Source organism: Lampris incognitus, chromosome 7 (assembly GCF_029633865.1).
Source record: "Lampris incognitus isolate fLamInc1 chromosome 7, fLamInc1.hap2, whole genome shotgun sequence".
NCBI classification, from domain to species: Eukaryota; Metazoa; Chordata; class Actinopteri; order Lampriformes; family Lampridae; genus Lampris; species Lampris incognitus.
The window spans coordinates 3,031,936-3,049,082 of record NC_079217.1 but is presented as its reverse complement, the minus strand read 5'-3'; the positions used below and the strand labels follow the sequence as shown (position 1 = coordinate 3,049,082).

The 17,147-nt window shown below is 44.1% G+C and overlaps 1 protein-coding gene across 1 annotated transcript in view; it reads right to left on the bottom strand.

Annotated features, from left to right (window-relative positions):
* cntn5 (contactin 5) overlaps window positions 1–17,147 on the bottom strand; it is a 113,092-nt gene that overhangs the window by 14,415 nt on the left and 81,530 nt on the right. The window contains exons 14-16 of the mRNA XM_056283114.1: window positions 15,488–15,646; window positions 10,619–10,768; window positions 9,935–10,005 (exon numbers count right to left, since the gene is read on the bottom strand). Of these exons, the coding sequence (XP_056139089.1) occupies window positions 9,935–10,005; window positions 10,619–10,768; window positions 15,488–15,646 (380 nt within the window). The remainder of the gene's footprint in view (window positions 1–9,934; window positions 10,006–10,618; window positions 10,769–15,487; window positions 15,647–17,147) is intronic.

Genomic DNA, 17,147 nt, shown 5'->3' with positions numbered 1-17,147 from the left:
CGGAAGTAACACGGGGATTTGAATCGCCAATCACCATGTTGGTAGGCAACGGAATAGACCGCCACGCCACCCAGATACCCTGAAGAGCTCTTCCTAAGGCTTTTCCTTTTTTATGTTTTTTTCCCTGACAAGTTTTTTCTGAGCTTTTCCCTCAATTGAACTGAGGGTCTAAGGACCGGGGGGTGTCGTACATTGCACAGAATGTAATCATGATTGTAAAGCTAGAGAAAGTTTGAATTATACTGGAGACAGTGCATGCTATCAGTTTAGAAGAGGACAATTTGAAATGCTAAGATAGCAGCACTGATAATATTAGACCATGCAAAGGCATGCTGTCAGCAAAACTGGCCAACTGAAGCACGTTTGCCTGCATGCCATAAAGAAAATCTGCTGATCACATGTTCAGATATATGCAGCCACAGTACTGGGACTTACAACAGATCACACGCTGTGGTTAAAATATGTGGATGACATGATATTTTACTGTTGATACCATGGCAATAACAAAGGTAATAGGATTGGTGTAAACTAGAGTTGAATTAAATATAATTTCAATGATTCCTGAGGCGGTAGATGGTGCATGTGTACAAGCATTGATAAGCAGGAGAAAAAAAAACCCTTTTTCTGTAAAAATGTCTTGTGGAACAGACTTTGTGTACAGTTTACCAGTGTTCCTCAATACGAAATACAAATGATAATATGTCTCTCGGAACTTGAGATATAGATGACACCCTATGGAAAAGATAGAGGTCTCTTCTTGTTGGTCAACAACTTAATGCCTGGCAGCATTTGCAAAATTGTGCCTTAGGAAAACGACTTCTCTAGGGCCGCTGAAGCCCCCTGAGAAAAAATTGGGATCTCGGGCTATACAAATAAATCTTGACTTGAAATCTGACTTCAGCAAAATTCACAAGAAAGTGTACAAGAGCAACCAGCAGATCTACTATGGCTCTCCTTTGGTTTTAACTCTGTTTCTTTGGTTTTAACTCTGTTCCTTTGGTTTTAACTCTGTTCCTTTGGTTTTAACTCTGCTCCTTTGGTTTTAACTCTGTTCCTTTGGTTTTAATTCTGTGATACCGAAGACCCTAACCTCGCACCACTCTTTTTAAAAAATGTTTCCCTCCAATTGTATCCGGCCAATTACCCCACTCTTCCAAGCCGTCCTGGTCCCTGCTCCACCCCCTCTGCTGATCCAGGGAGGGCTGCAGACTACCACATGTCTCCTCCGACATATGTGGAGTCACCAGTCGCTTCTTTTCACCTGACAGTGAGGAGTTTTGCCAGGGGGATATAGCACGTGGGAGGATCATGCTATTCCCCCCCCCAGTTCCTCTACCCCAAGCACAGGTGCCCCGACCGACCAGAGGAGGCGCTAGTGCAGGGACCAGAACACATACCCACATCCGGCTTCTTACCCGCAGACAACGGAATAGGCAATGGAATAGACTGCTACGCTAGCCGGATGGCCTTCCCGCCACTCTTCTGACTTCTGAGCTATCTTTGAACGGTATAACGTTGACCTCTGTGCTATCCGTCCCTCACACCTTTGTTGGATCGGTAAAGATTCAGTGCGTCCCCTGGTGGCCTTCAGTTTGGCACATCTTCACCTGGCCCCCTTGCTGTGTTTGCAGGCTGTAATAACGCCAGCACCGCCATTGCACATGCAGGCACTGAGGTATTCCCAAAAGTCCATCTTCCTTTTTTCTTTAATAACATCCAAGGAGCAGTGAAAAGGTCACCATCTACTGTACTTTCACTCTCCATGCATGACCATTTTAGTTGCGGATTCAGGTTAAACGGCTTCCTCGGAGAAAGTACTCCTATGGTGTCTTTCTGTTCGGTCGTTATCAGATTTAAAATTGTTGAAATGGTTTCCGACGATATGGAGAGTGGAACTGATGGCTGAATGTTTACCTCATTGACTGTTACTACTAGAAACTGACCATGTTGACTATTAAAAGGCTAGTTTTAGTTTTGTTTTTTTTGACACAAAGTGGTATGAGTTACTTTCAAGTTGGTATATCAATGCATGGACAGTGAGTTCCATGTTTCAGAGATCTGGCCGGTGTGGGAAGATGGCGGCGTGAATTCACATTTGCGGCGGCCTCACCCATTACCGGTGTGGGAAGATGGCGGCATGAATTCACATTTGCGGCGGCCTCACCCATTACCGGTGTGGGAAGATGGCGGCGTGAATTCACATTTGCGGCGGCCTCACCCAGTACCGTTGATGCAGTGTCTTTGTCCACGTCTGTGTCTAAGTTTTTGTCCCCATTTGTTGGCTGAGAGAGCTGGCGCTGGATCAGCTGCGCGAGCTTGGTCTGCTGCACTGAGGCCCAGGGACCGCGGCCTTGCCCAGAGCTGCACCCGAGGAGGTAACACCGAGGGCGGTCTGACAGGATGCAGAAGCGGGGCAGGCTAAGTTAACTGTTAGTTTGGATATGTGTGTTAGTTTGGATATATATGTTAGTTTGGATATGTGTGTTAGTTTGGATATATATGTTAGTTTGGATATGTGTGTTAGTTTGGATATATATGTTAGTTTGGATATGTGTGTTAGTTTGGATATGTGTGTTAGTTTGGATATATATGTTAGTTTGGATATGTGTGTTAGTTTGGATATATATGTTAGTTTGGATATGTGTGTTAGTTTGGATATATATGTTAGTTTGGATATATATGTTAGTTTGGATATGTGTGTTAGTTTGGATATATATGTTAGTTTGGATATGTGTGTTAGTTTGGATATGTGTGTTCATGTAGTTCTTGAACGTATTTTTGTCTGTATGTTGTACTGCTGTGGGCTGGGGGAACCGGCATTTCGTTTCATTTCATGTGTACAAGTACATGAGTGAAATGACAAATAAAGTGTCCCTGATTCTGATTCCTGATTGTTGCAGTGACTCGGCAGCTTGTCAGAGAAACAAATGACAGTGAACGGGAACAGCTACAAAAACATCTTCAGCTACATTATGACACGCAAAAAAACCCAAAAGTTTCGACCATTGAAGAATGCCACTATATCGCAACTATACTATACGTTATGGTTAGCTGAATCTATGCGATACACTATGGTTAGCTGAATCTGTTCGCAAGAGGTTCATTTCTTGGACATCCTGCCGACTTGCTGCAACAAGTAGCCAGATCTCCAAAACACGGGAACCACTGACCATGATAAAGTCCACGTGCCAATAAAAAAAACATACCAATCCCTTTTAGCCTGTGCTGACATGACATTATTAGAAGTTCCAAAAAGATTAAAAAAAAAGTCCTCTAGTAAAACATTACTTTAAATAATATTGTGAGTTGACCCAGACTGTTGACTGAGACCTCATGAAGTCCAAATGTTGCTGGTCCTTGCACTGACGCTATGTGTCCCCAGCTACTTGTATTCATACTGTACCAGACAAACAGAAGCCCTTGGGGAAAAAGACAACAAACCCCTTTGTGCTCAGGTGTAGCCCCAAGTGAGAGCTGCATTTACGCAATTATTCTGACGTGTCTCATGAAGTAAGAGCTGTTGTTGAGCTTCCACTGGTTTCACACGTGATGAGAGTCTCTTCAGGAGAAAATTGGATGCCAAGCGATTGTCAAGTTAAATCCCTCCAGATCTTTCATTCCCTTCATATCCTCCTCTTCTCTCGCTCCACTTTCAGGCGGTCAACACAAAACACTAAAGGTGAGTGGAATCTGGCTGTGTTTTGAGTGTGAAGCAGATTTTTATCTGTACTTCATAAAACCGCTCATGACAAACATACACGGGGACGCACGCACTCTTGAGATGCAGGGTGTGTCTATCACAGATATAATAAAAAGAAGGGAATGATCACACGCACGTCCCATAAACTTTTAGCATGTGCTGGGCTGTAGTGGAACATGCACTGAAAAAGAGGAAGTGGCACGCTGCTTTCAATGTGCCCGTATCCATTATCTATAAGATCCGACTCAAAGTCCGGATCCTTGATGAAGACCTGGAACTTAAAGCTCTTTTAAGACACCTTGGATAAGAGCATCTACCAAGGGAGTGAATGTAAATGTAATGTAATGTAGAAATGTTAGGCGTCCGGGTGGTGTAGCAGTCTATTCCGTTGCCTACCAATATGGGGATCGCCAGCTCGAATCCCTGTGTTATCTCTGGCTTGGTCAGGCGTCCCATCCATCCATCCATTATCCAAACAGCTTATCCTACTTAGGGTTGTGGAATGCTGAAACCTATCCCAGCAGTTATTGGGCGGCAGGGAGGGAGACACCCTAGACAGGCCGCCAGGCCATCACAGGGCTGACATCCACACCTAGGGACAATTTAGTACGGCCAATTCACCTGACCTACATGTCTTTGGACTGTGGGAGGAAACCGGAGCCCCTGGAGGAAACCCACACAGACACATGGAGAACATGCAAACTCCACACAGTGGACGACTTGGGATGACCCTCAAGGTTGGACTACCCCAGGGTTCAAACCCAGGACCTTCTTGCTGTGAAGCAACCGCGCTAACCACTGCGCCACCGTGCCGTGGCCGGGCGTCCTTACAGATACAATTGGCCGTGTCTGCGGTTGGGAAGCCGGACGTGGGTATGTGTCCTGGTCGCTGCACTAGCACCTCCTGTGGTCGGTCAGGGTGCCTGTTCGGTGGGGAGGGGGAACCGGGGGGAATAGTGTGATCCTCCCATGCGCTACGTCCCCCTGGTGAAACTCCTCACTGTCAGGTGAAAAGAAGCGGCTGGCGACTTCACATGTATCGGAAGAGGCATGTGGTAGTCCGCTGCCCTTCGCGGATCGGCAGAGGGGGTGGAGCAGTGACTGGGACAGCTCAGAAGAGTGGGGTAATTGGTCAGATACAATTGGGGAGAAAAAAAAGGGGGGGAAATGTAGAAATGTTACATATAATACATATAATACATACAGGAGCATCAGAAGTAGTGTGGGGTGCTTTCTCTTTCTAGTACTATTACAAATATCAAATTTCTTTGAGAGAGTAGCTGGACAAAATCGGCCTACATATACAGAGCCTTCTTCAAAGAAATATAGAGAATCTGATGAGAGCATATAGCACCAGAATATATAGTCCTTTTTTCGAAAGCTGAGTTGTAACAACTGGGCTTTAGGTAGTTGGGTGTTTCAGAGGAAGACTTGGTGACTCAGCTTTGACCAGTAAGAGCTGTGCCATCTGCCTCTCCTCTGAATTCTGCAAAATAGACCTCTTTGCTCTTACTCTGTTCATTAAAGAGCAAGTAAGCACTTGTTTTGAGCCTGTCTCCACCTGTTCATATTTAGAAACAGATTAAAAAAACGGGTTGTAGCTGTCGAGGACAGCGATGGTGGTACCAGTTAAACTGAAGGTGGCAGTGCTGTGGTGTTCCAGCTTCTCACAAGTCAACCCGGAGAGTTTAGTTGGCTAACACTAGTGTGTCGCCTTTCTACTCCATCCATCCATTTTCCATGCTGCTTATCCTGATGAGGGTTGCAGGATGCTGGAACCTATGCCAGCAGTCATAGGGCGGAAGGCGGGGAAACACCCTGGGCGGGTTTTGTCAGTCCATCCCAGGGCTTTGTACTCCCCTCATATTTTATTGGTCTAATGCACCACACCCCGCATAAGTCCCCTATGTCACATGGGTCTCGGCATCTTTAATGCCCTCCATATAACACAAACAATTAGGAGGGGGTTGACTGCAATGTGCGTTCTCCCCCAGATGTAAGGAAATGCATACAGTTTCATTCTCAAAGTGGCCGTGTGACGCCTCTTGCTTTTTTGTTGAATTTGTCATGAGAGCAATCAGTTCTACAATCCCAGAACTGTGCCAACATGTTCTCAGCTCCGAAAAATGTAAAACGGATAAATAAATATATAAAATGTTTTACAAGCCCTTTAAAAACTACAACAAATCCCTCAATACAGCGCATCTTGCCTTCTTCCAACTTGACAGCATCTTCGAACCCAGCACCCAATTTGCTAACTTGGCTTGACTCAGTTACTCAGTCATCTATGTTGTAATTAGAGCCTTAGAGATTCTGGGAAAAGGACAGCCAGAGAACACAGATCCTACCCAGTCCAAAAAGAAAAATAAATAAAAACCACAAAAAAAAGAAGTTTTTTTGAGCAGCACTGTCACTACCGGACTCATCATTTCTTACTTCAAGTGAGTGCAGCTGTCTGTAGCCTGACGCAATTATCTGTGCATTAGATCCTTCATGCTTGGGAATGACTAGGACAAGCATCGTCCATCAACTATGCTTTAGCACCTCAATAATGTCTGACAAGTCGTCCCAGGCAACAAAAAAGGAGTAGAATTTAATGAATGGCACGTAGGAACCTACACGATTATTAACTTACATTCACGTGCAGGATTTACTGCTGGCAGACGGATATGTTCCTGGGGGAACTGCAGCAGAGCCGCTGTTTCAGTATAGATGTTTCAAGGGAACGCAGCGGCTCCAGTCAGCTTGTGTTCACTTATTGGCTTATAGCGGAGCCTCTCAACCTGGGAGTCGAGGGCCTCCCCTGGGGTATGTGCAGTGTCCTTGTGGGTGTTGTGTTATGATTTATGAAATCTGGAACATATTTTCTACCACACAAATATATTATTGTGCTTTGAATCCTTTTGATTAATACTTTTCTCATGTTAAATAACTAATATTTGCAGCCTCTAGGTAGAGTCCAATGATAAACAGGGTAAAATTGCCGCAAAAGAGAAAACAATCATCTTTCAGTGTCAAATTACACTATCTTACATATTACGCCTGCAACAAAGGATTACGAGTGGGCATTATTTAACCTTTAGGGGGGTTGTGAGCTCAGAAGGTTGAGAAGCAGAATCGTACATGAGCTAGAAAAGGATTTAAGCCTCTTGACTTCATTTTTCTGACATTCTGAAGCATCAATTCATGTGACACGTCACTGCAAATCAACACACACAGCTCTGACAAGGCACTGTCCCGTCTCACATTTCATGTAGGCACAGTATTAGATCTACAAAATGATGTACTATCTCAAACTGAATTCAGAGAGAAATGGAGAAAGTAGCTGACGCTTGTGAAATGCTGTTATGGAGCACAGTTTTAAGATGCATTTATATCTTTTTTTTTTCTAAATGTATTTCTGATTTTTCCCTTTTTCCCCCCAATTTAGTGGCCAACCGATCCCTATTTTAATTCAAACACCCACCCTCGTACTGCATGCGTTCGCCAACTGCATCTCTCCGGCCGGCAGTCTCGAAGGAGACCGCCCCCCCACTTTCGTGACAAGGCGACTCCAGGCCGAACCACTGTTTTTTCCGACACACACAGAGACGCATTCATGTGACGAACACAAGCCGACTCTGCCCCCCTCCCGAAGACAGCGTTGCCAATGATCGCTGCTTCATCGAGTCCGGCCATAGTCGGATGTGACGAGACCGGGGTGCGAACCCCGGTCCCCAGTGGGCAACTTTATCGACACAAAGCCGATGCTTAGACCGCTACACCACCGCGGACTACATTTATATCTAATACTATATTTAATGCTACATATCGTCACCTTCTTAAAATAATGGCCTAAGTCATATTTTCAAGTTTTTCAAAAAACAGAATAAACTGACAAATTTTGTTTCAGTTTACTCTATGTCTAGTTAGTACCGCTCCACCTCTCGCACCAGCTCAGACTCCTTCCCTGCCAGAATAAAGTGATAAATTTTGTTTCAGTTTCAGTTTATTCTGTTTTTTTAAAAACTTGAAAATATGACTTAGGCCATTATTTTAAGAAGGTGACGATATAATATCCCCTCATAGAAAGTAAAATAGAGTAACTATCTCTGTGTTGCTACTGTGACCATCCTGCATGACCTGTGTGCTCGTACATATAGTATCTCAAGTTCAAGTTCATTTTATTATCATATACACTTAAAAAGTACTATGTATTGGGGTGTCCGGGTAGTATAGCGGGCTATTCCGTTGCCTACCAACACGAGGATCACCGGTTCGAATCCCTGTGTTGCTTCCAGCTTGGTCGGGCGTCCCTACAGACATGATTGGCCGTGTCTGCAGGTGGGAAGCCAGATGTGGGTATGTGTCCTGGTTGCTACACGAGTGCCTCCGCTGGTCAGTCGGGGCGCCTGTTTGGGGGGTGGGGGGACTAGGGGGGAACAGTGTGATTCTCAGTGTGCTACGTCCCCCTGGTGAAACTCCTCACTGTCAGGTGAAAAGAAGCGGCTGGCGACTCCACATGTATGGGAGGAGGCATGTGGTAGTCTGCAGCCCTCCCCGGATCAGCAGAGGGGGTGGAGCAGCCACCGGGATGGCTCAAAAGAATGGGGTAATTGGCCAAGCACAACTGGGGAGAAAAAAAAGGGAAACCCCCCCCCCCCCCAAAAAAAGTACCATGTACCCTCAAATGCAATGAAATGCCCTGGCTCAGCCCTTAAAACTATATATAAGGAAATAATAAATAACAAAAACAATACGTAAGAAATCAGAAATCCTGCAACATCATAAATCACTGAAGTTATGTAAGGCGCCTACTGCTCATTATTCTGACAGCCTGGGGGTAAAAACTGTCTGTGAGGTGGCTGGTCGGAGTTCTGATGCTCTGTAAGCATCCTGAGGAAAGGAGAACAGACCATGTGCTGGGTGGCTGGTGTCCTCCATGATACTTAGGGCCGTCCCCCTGCAACGGGTGGTGTACATGTCCTGAAGCTGTGGCAGTGCTGTTCCTGTGATTTCTGAAGCTGTGTTTACTTTCCGGTTGTCTGTGGTCCTGTTCAGTCAGGCTGCCAAACCACACCAGTGTGCTTCCAGTAAGGATGCTTTCTGTGGTGGTCTGATAGAAACTGACCAGGGCTTTTGTGCACCTTCTGAATTTTTTAAGACATCTCATAAAGTATAGTCTCTGTTGTGCCCTCTTTATGACACAACTGTTGTTTAGAGACCAGGAGACGGAGTCTGAGATCTGAATGCCTAAAAATCTGAAGTTCCTCACAATTTCACAGGGACACCATTGATGTAAACTGGTGTCTGAACCGTTTTGGACTTCCTAAAATCAACAATTATCTCCTTTGTTTTCTCAACATAGGGAGTGGTTGTTATTTTGACACCATATGGATAGGTCCCTCACCTCCTTCCTACAGGCATGTTCACTGTTGTCATTTATCAGTCCAACTACTGTGGTGTCATCTGCGAACTTCGCTATTCCTTGTTTTTAGGGACTGTTTTGCTCCCAGAGCAGCTCTATGTCTGGAAAACTGCTGTTAAGAAATTCCTTTCACATACACATACACATTCACATTTTCATATAAGCAGCTTAACTTGCCATTGAGTAAAAAGCAGCTTTTAAGTCGTTCAGTTGAAACCAAATTGCAAAGCTTTGACTTTTTTTTTTGTAAACTAATTTCTGTCTTTTAAACTGGCACAGAGGAAAAGACAAAGTTACAATTAAAAATCAAAAATCTTAGTTATTGTAAAGAATTTCAAGACACATGGCTTAATCATTACCTATTCATTTGCAACTCAAATCTGTAATTATTTCTGTCAGAACTGCTTGAGAAGTGGGAGTGAGATCTGTCAACATCACGATTATCAAGTCGAGGTTTCACATATGAAACCAGGGAGATTTGACAGGATCCCGGCACTATGAATTCTACAGTCTTGGCATTTGTACAGAAAGAAAAAGAATTGGCAATACTGAAAGTGAGGAAAAAAACAACAGACAGGATCCTATCCCAGGAAAAAAAGAGGTCTTTATGGAGGCCTTCATAAGAAATCCTACCTACTGTGATATTTCACAAGCCATTCAATGAGCACTAACTGTAACTAAACAAAACCATGCACTGCAATGTTGACACACATTTCCTAAACCTGATGCCCACACTGCGGGCTTTGTGTAAACTGGTACATGGATGTATTTGACAAACAGCAAATTGTAAATGTGTTGTAATACACTGGCATAGCAGAGGGCCTTACCTCCCATGAGATGACCAATTCATGCCTGCGGCCGTTCCCACCGCTAACATTCGCTGGAGCCACTGACGGCACTGCATTAAACAAAATGATTAACACTATCAATGGACTGCATTTACAAACCTAATTCACAACCTTTTTACATTTCCAAACAACAGTTCCGGGATAGTCGCCTACAATTTAACATTCAGTACACAGCACTGAGGACGGATTAACAAAACTGGAACTAGATACAGCAATTAGTCTGTTAATTATGCTGAAGGGATAGGACAGATTAAATAAGCCACTTTAGAATGACCACTGACCTTTGCAATTATTACATTTCATAGTTGAGAAACGAGCAGCTAGTGAGGCGGCACACTTGATCTGGACTGTCACAGCGAGTTTTTGTTCCCCATAAATAGTTTATTCTGCTGTGTCTTTGCCTCAAGGCACAAGTGCCTTGCTGCTTAAGCTGCAACACCAGACTTGTCGAAGTTCATATAAGAAGCTTATTTTCGATTTCTGGACCAATTAAAATCAAGCAGGTTAACAATGGGAATGAAGCACAGTCATGTACTGGCCCCAGCTAAGGGCTCAGCTGAGACGTACTCTGAACAAATTATTCAATGTTTTCCTGGATTGCTCACTCATCAAAATATTGTCAGCGGAGTGTAGTCTATCTGGTGCTTGTGCCAGGGCTTTTACCTGCTTCTTTAGTCCTGACTCCCCTTGAGGGTGCGCTGGGGTCTCCAGTCCCGATTGCATTGCTTGCAACCACTCTGAACTCATATTCCACCCAGGGATTTAACTCCACTGCCATGGCTGACTCCATGTCCCCTGTAACTGGGTCTGGGTCTGTGGAAAATGATATTGCATGTGAGTTTACGTATTCACGATGCCGCTGTTTAAAAGCTAAGCAACACTGATCAAACTTTATGACATATTACAAAGCTTACTTGAATGCATATATTACTTAATTCATGTCTTTATATATGATTGTATACATGCATGTATATAACTAGGGACAATCAGAGAGCTATGTAAAACTAAACGTTTTATTCAATCATAAATGTGATGACAAACAACTGTAGTTGCAAGTTTTGCAGTGAATTAAGTTATAGATGGCTAGTTAATGCTAATACCATGAATAGCTAACTGTGCACCTTGATATCCCCACTGGAGCTGTAGTGGAACAAATAGAGCTATTTCAGTTCAACTGGAATGGCATTTAATCGCAATTTTCTTTTGAAATGGCTGAGAAAAAATGTGCTGTTTTGATTCAAACACATGCAATAAACCACACAGGTGTCGGCATTGAGTCAGCATTTTTGAATGCCATTCCTTTGTAGCCGTCTATAAATCTCCTGTACAAGCTTTACAAATGTACTAAAGGCCTCATTTCGAGCAGGTAACCCAACTACTCCACCCTGTCTGTGGTTGCCATCATCAAGCACTGTCAATATTAGTCCTACAACAATAAACAAACACTGATCGTGAGCATATCCATTACTCAAATGAACCTGTGGTCTCTCTGTGCATTTTACAGTAGGGGGCATACATTTAGTGAAACATTGGCGCTCTTATCTTTTAATGCCATGCAGGCCAGGCAGTCAAGCTGTTCTTCAAACAAGAGCCGATAACTCTGTTTGCAAGGAGTGGGAGCTAAAAGCCCCATTCTGTCCATCCATCCATAAACTCTTTTAACTGCTTACTCAATTTTCAGGATAAAGCGGGGGAAGCAGGGGGTAGGTAGCTGGAACGTATCCCACATTACACTGGATGGCAGGCAAAGAGCTGGACCGGTTGCATCACAGCCGAACACAGAAAACACATCATCATCTGTCACACTCCTGTTTGTCTTTATGGGTGATGATGAGCCTAAGGTTCACCAAGCGTATATGTTTTCAACTGTGGGAGGAAACCAACGGCAACGAAATATAGGCATGGACTGAACCCAGGACCCTCTTGCTGTGAGTCAACAGTGCTAACTACACATCCACCATAATGCCTCATTCCCTTTATGCAAATCTTACCAAGGCCTCCACTTCAAATGGAATCGAAGAAATATGAATGTCCATTAGAAAGGTCACATCATGCTTTTTGAGTTATTCCCGTTCCTTTAGTGTGTTATGTAGCTGGGAGGTGCACGTAAAATATCTGCAGTTACAGCGCCCGAGTCCATGCCAAAGGGAGTGATTCTCTCCGACAGAAAACACTGCCTGAAACACTTCGTCTGTGGGCCAGCGTTTTCTTCCGTTACTCATCTACGTCACCATGGCGCACATTTTCATAATGCCCGCCTAGTGGCTAGTTTGGGTTGCCTTCAAATACTGTTATGTATAGCGGAGGCAGAAGGACTCTCACAAAGCTTGGCAGAGCAGAAGCCAGGAAGTTTGGTTTGCGTGTATCGCCATGTCGAGAAGACGCTATTTTCTTCGATGCGAAGGCAAATTATCTTTGAATGGACTTCCAAATGAAGACGAAATAAATAATCAGTGGTTAAAATTCCTTTTTACCACTATTTCTGAGCAGTACAACCCCAGCCTTTTATCGTGTCCCCTTCATTTTACCGAGGACTGCTACCTGAACCGGGCACAGTTCAATGCTGGATTTTCGATTTGTTTGCCTTTCCTAAACAAGTAAGCACCAGAAAACACTGGATACAGATCCTTTTTCCGGGTCAACTACAGCCATATGGCAACGTGTTTGTTTGTTCACAACACTTCACAGAGGACTCTTTCCTCAACAGAGCCCAGGATGAAGCTGGATTTTCGGCTAGGCTGGTGTTAAAAGACAGGGAGGTTCCAGCTGTAAAGGGCCGTGCTGAGGAGTCAGACGCACAAGCTGTAAGTAACATCAATCCTCTGAAATGTTTGTCTTGTACTGATGATGGACCAAATGGCTTGTCAATACAGTTTCAGTGCAAACAATGGGCGTATAAAATGAAGCTAAAGTTATAATACAGCCGTGCACCGAGCAGTCAGATATATGCCATCATTTTAACCATATCTGCTCAAAATTGTGGCGTTATTTTCACAACCGCCGAGGATAAATGTCACCAACCCCCCAAACATGAATTTCTCACACATACACCAATTAACAGGGATATTTAAATATAGCGGGGGGGGGGGGTGTTCCGGAAACCATAGATGAATATCTATATATATCTATATCTATATATCTATATATATATCACACCATCAATGTGTGTGTGTGTGTGTGTATATATATATATATATATATATATATATATGTGTGTGTTTGTGTGTGTGGCTTGTGCTTGAAAGACTAAATTAAGCAATGAGTGTAATATTTACCAGAGATGTCCTGCTATAATTTTGCTGCTGCGGATGTTCGTGCTCTCCACTCTCATACTCCAGATCAGATCTTATTTGGCCTCGAACATGTATGGATGGATTTGAGAAGTTGTCATTTCCAATCAAGTATGAGCAATTATGTGCCTTCGTAGATTTATAATTTGCTTCCGGAACCTCCTACACCGTTGTTGTACTGAACTCTGTTTCCCTGTCGAGATGTGTTTCCCTCCAGCCAGACAAAGCTTTCGCATGGAAACGGATTATCTATTGGTTACTATTACATAAAGGTAAGCATTCGGTTAAGCTTAGGGTTAGGTTAAGGTTAATCATGGGGTGAATTCACATTCGCAGCGGCCTCACCCAGTACCAATGTGGGAAGATGGCGGCGCGAATTTACGGCGGCCTCACCCAGTACCGTCGATGCAGTGTCTTTGTCCACGTCTGCATCTAAGTTTTTGTCTTCGTTTGTTGGCTGGGGCCGCTGGCACTGGATCGGCTGGGAGAGCTTGGTCTGTTGTGCTGTGGGCCCAGGGACCGCGGCCTTGCCCGGAGCTGCACCCGAGGAGGTAACACCGGGGGCAGTCTGACAGGACGCGGAAGAGGGTCAGGCTAAGCTAAATGCTAGCCAATGCAGACCGGCAGTTCTGATAACACCGCGGGCGATCTGGCGGCGGCCTCACCTGGCGCTGACCGTGGTGTTTTTGATGCCGTCGTGAGGAATGTGGGGAGGTGTGTCAAGGGTGTCTGGCTGGGAGAGCTGGTGCTGGATCGGCTGGGAGAGCTTGGTCTGCTTCGTCTGGTTGCCACAGGGCCCATGGCCCCTGCCTGGAGCTGCGCCCGAGGAGGAAACACGGAGGGCGGTCTGACAGGACGCATAATCGGGGCAGACTAGGCTAACTGCTAGCCCATGCAGACTGGCAGTTCCAAAAGTCATCCTGGCTGGCGTTTGTTCTCTTGGAGAGGGATTTTTTTATGTGTGGACATACATGTGTTAGTTTGAATGTGTGTGTTCTTTTTCTGTGTGTTGTACTGCAGTGGGCTGGGGGAAACGGCATTTCGGTTCACTTCATGTGCATAAGTACATGAGGTGAAATGACAAATAAAGTGTTCCTGATTCCTGTTCCTCATCCTGATCAAGCGTCCTGTGTTGTATTGAATTCTGGCTTTGGGGACCAGATCTCAATGAGGAAACAGAATTTGATCCAACACCGACAAGAGGCGGCGCTCACACAGACTGAGTGCAAACCATCAGCAGGCTTCGGCCAATCAGAAGAAAGCAGTGGGCTATGGGGGGGGGGTAGAAACAGCTAACACGAGCTAAAACCACTTGTTTCAGACAAGAGGATGAACCGAGGGGCTGCATAAAGGGCCAGTTAAGATAAATAAGGATTTTTTTTAAACTGTGAATCATGCAAAGCTACTCTAGTGAAGCTCCAGAATAAAAATACAGAGCTGGAATGAGGATGATATGACCCCTTTAACTAATTAATTGTTGCTCAACAACTGTTTTATAAGAGGAATTTATGCAAAAAGTGATCTTATCTGTCATTGGGGGTGAACCGTTATCCCACCATAAATGCTACGATGATTATTACACCGCAATTTAAAATGGATTTCACACACTGCCTAGCAAATGCTTATCCTGTGGCACTGAGTTATAATAACTTGTGTTTTTTTCTGGCAAGGTACAAGAAGTATAATTAATTCATTCTTGACAGTACCACAGAAAAGGAATTCAGGGGTGCACGCATGTTGGATGAACAGGGATTAGTTCTGCAATTCAAACCAAAGGAGGTTAATTTCCTACTAACCTTTGAGATGACTGAATAAAACTCAAACCATTGACATTTAATGTGGGCTCGAGCAACTTTTTTTTTTAACCAACTCTACTGAACAACAGCCAAGTTCAAACATCAAATGGCAGTCGAGAAGACGACAACTTTTAAAGCAGGATTGTGGAAAGAGAATCAAATTCAAAGCTTGCCTTTGAGCGGGGGCAGGACATTTTCCAGGGCTCCTTTCCATTAATTTCTGGATGAAGTTTTTTAAATGTGCAGTGTTGTTAGTTTATTAGAGAACTATGTCATCTTGGCTTCAGAAAACATACAGCATTACTCTTTTAGCATTGACCTTGGCTGGGTTAGTTCAACAGTTCAGCATCACCAAATAGGACTGTGAGCCGAATTAGGGCATTTGTATACTACCCCACATCTACCTCCTGAGATCGAGAGGTTGCATTTTCTTCTTTATTGATCACCTGTTCTAACCGTCTGCCAGCCTAATGAAAATGGGCTCCGGGCCTGTAAATTATAGGTGCTGATAGGGCTGTGGTTGTCCAGCCCACGGGTCCAGGAGAGAGTGGCTGTGGTATCTGTGATCTCCTCCACTATCACCACTCCAGGGGGTCCAGGGGGACCTTGGGAAAAAAAAATGTTCAGAAAAAAGAATCGGCTCAGACACAGGCTAAAGAGAGAGAGAGACAGAAAGAAGGAAAACAACACAATCTCCCACCGCTCTGTATAGCTATGTTCTCATCTCCTATCATTGCTATTAGCTATACCATCGAACGCACGCATAAAAAGCGATGTGGAACTGCACGTCTGAGGTGAAAATTCTGTTGTAATCCCAGCAAAACAAACAAGAACACAACAGCTTCCTAACCTGAACCAGGATCTGAGCTGACACAGATCTCTTGCCAAGGATTTCATGCTGATTAAGGGATATTGAAGCCTTTTCAGTTGCTGTTCATAGGCAGTTTGCCAGCGCTGCCTAGCACAACTGTGCAGTACACCTTCCTGTGTTTTTAATACAGCCAAACACATGTTTACCTCGGCCTAAGAAATAAATGCAATCTGCAAGTGCTGCAAATGTCTGAGGACTTTAGGGTGAACAGCTGTAAATGAAAAGCTGGCAGCTGGTACACTCGATGAAAACCAATGTGCTGTGTCCTCAAGAAGTGCCCATTAGGAGGTTGCACTGAAAGGTACATTTGCATCCGAGTACATTAATATGCGTTTTGTGTAACTGGAATAACAGTGCTCTGCTTTTAAGTCTGAACACTACAAAATAAGACCCCTGTTGATGTTTAAAGGCCCAGGAACTATTGTTAAAATTATAAGAACCGAATGAAATTAAGTCACCGACAAGCTAATCACAGAGAAAGCATTCAGGTGTTGTGTTTCTGGGACTGACAGCTTTGGGAGCTCTGTTGTAAAACGTTATTTGATCCTTAGAGTGAAATCATGGGTAATTATCACATTGTGTAGGTAGTGGGAGCACATCAGGCAACCAGTCATCTATCTAGTCAACCAACCAACCCATCCATCTTTTCTTTCAAATAATGAAAACTTGCATATTTTTTTTTTAACCTCGGAGCAATTCAGATGGGGTCTTTTTTTCCAAGCATATTTCCTCATACTTGTGTTAACCAATCTTATAAAGTAGAATCAATGACTGCCGACATGAACAACACACTGTATGGCTTCAGACACAGTTGAGAGCTGTGATATTCTTAAACTATGGTCAAAATGGAGGTCACTTTTCAATGGTTGACCAATCTGTGTTTTCTCATTTTACCATTTCAAGAGATGCTCTTACAAGACAATGTGGCAGGGCTGATGGATAAGAGTACTGCATGTCTCCAACACTGTGTTGGAGCAAGTGTGTGTCAAGATGAGTGTCAAAACCAGACCAGGAGCTGCATGGCCAATAATAATTAAGTTATGTTAGCAGCAATAATCGAAGATAGTCATAGATGCTAAGCGAATTGAAATGTGATCACTAGGCATTTCTACCAACCTGCTTAACGGCTAGCAATCAACTTCTTTATGCAGTCTGACAATCTGTCTGCAATGCATCAGACTCCACATGGCTGTAAAAGCTTGTTAAGATGGTCAAATGGGGCCAATTATCTGGGC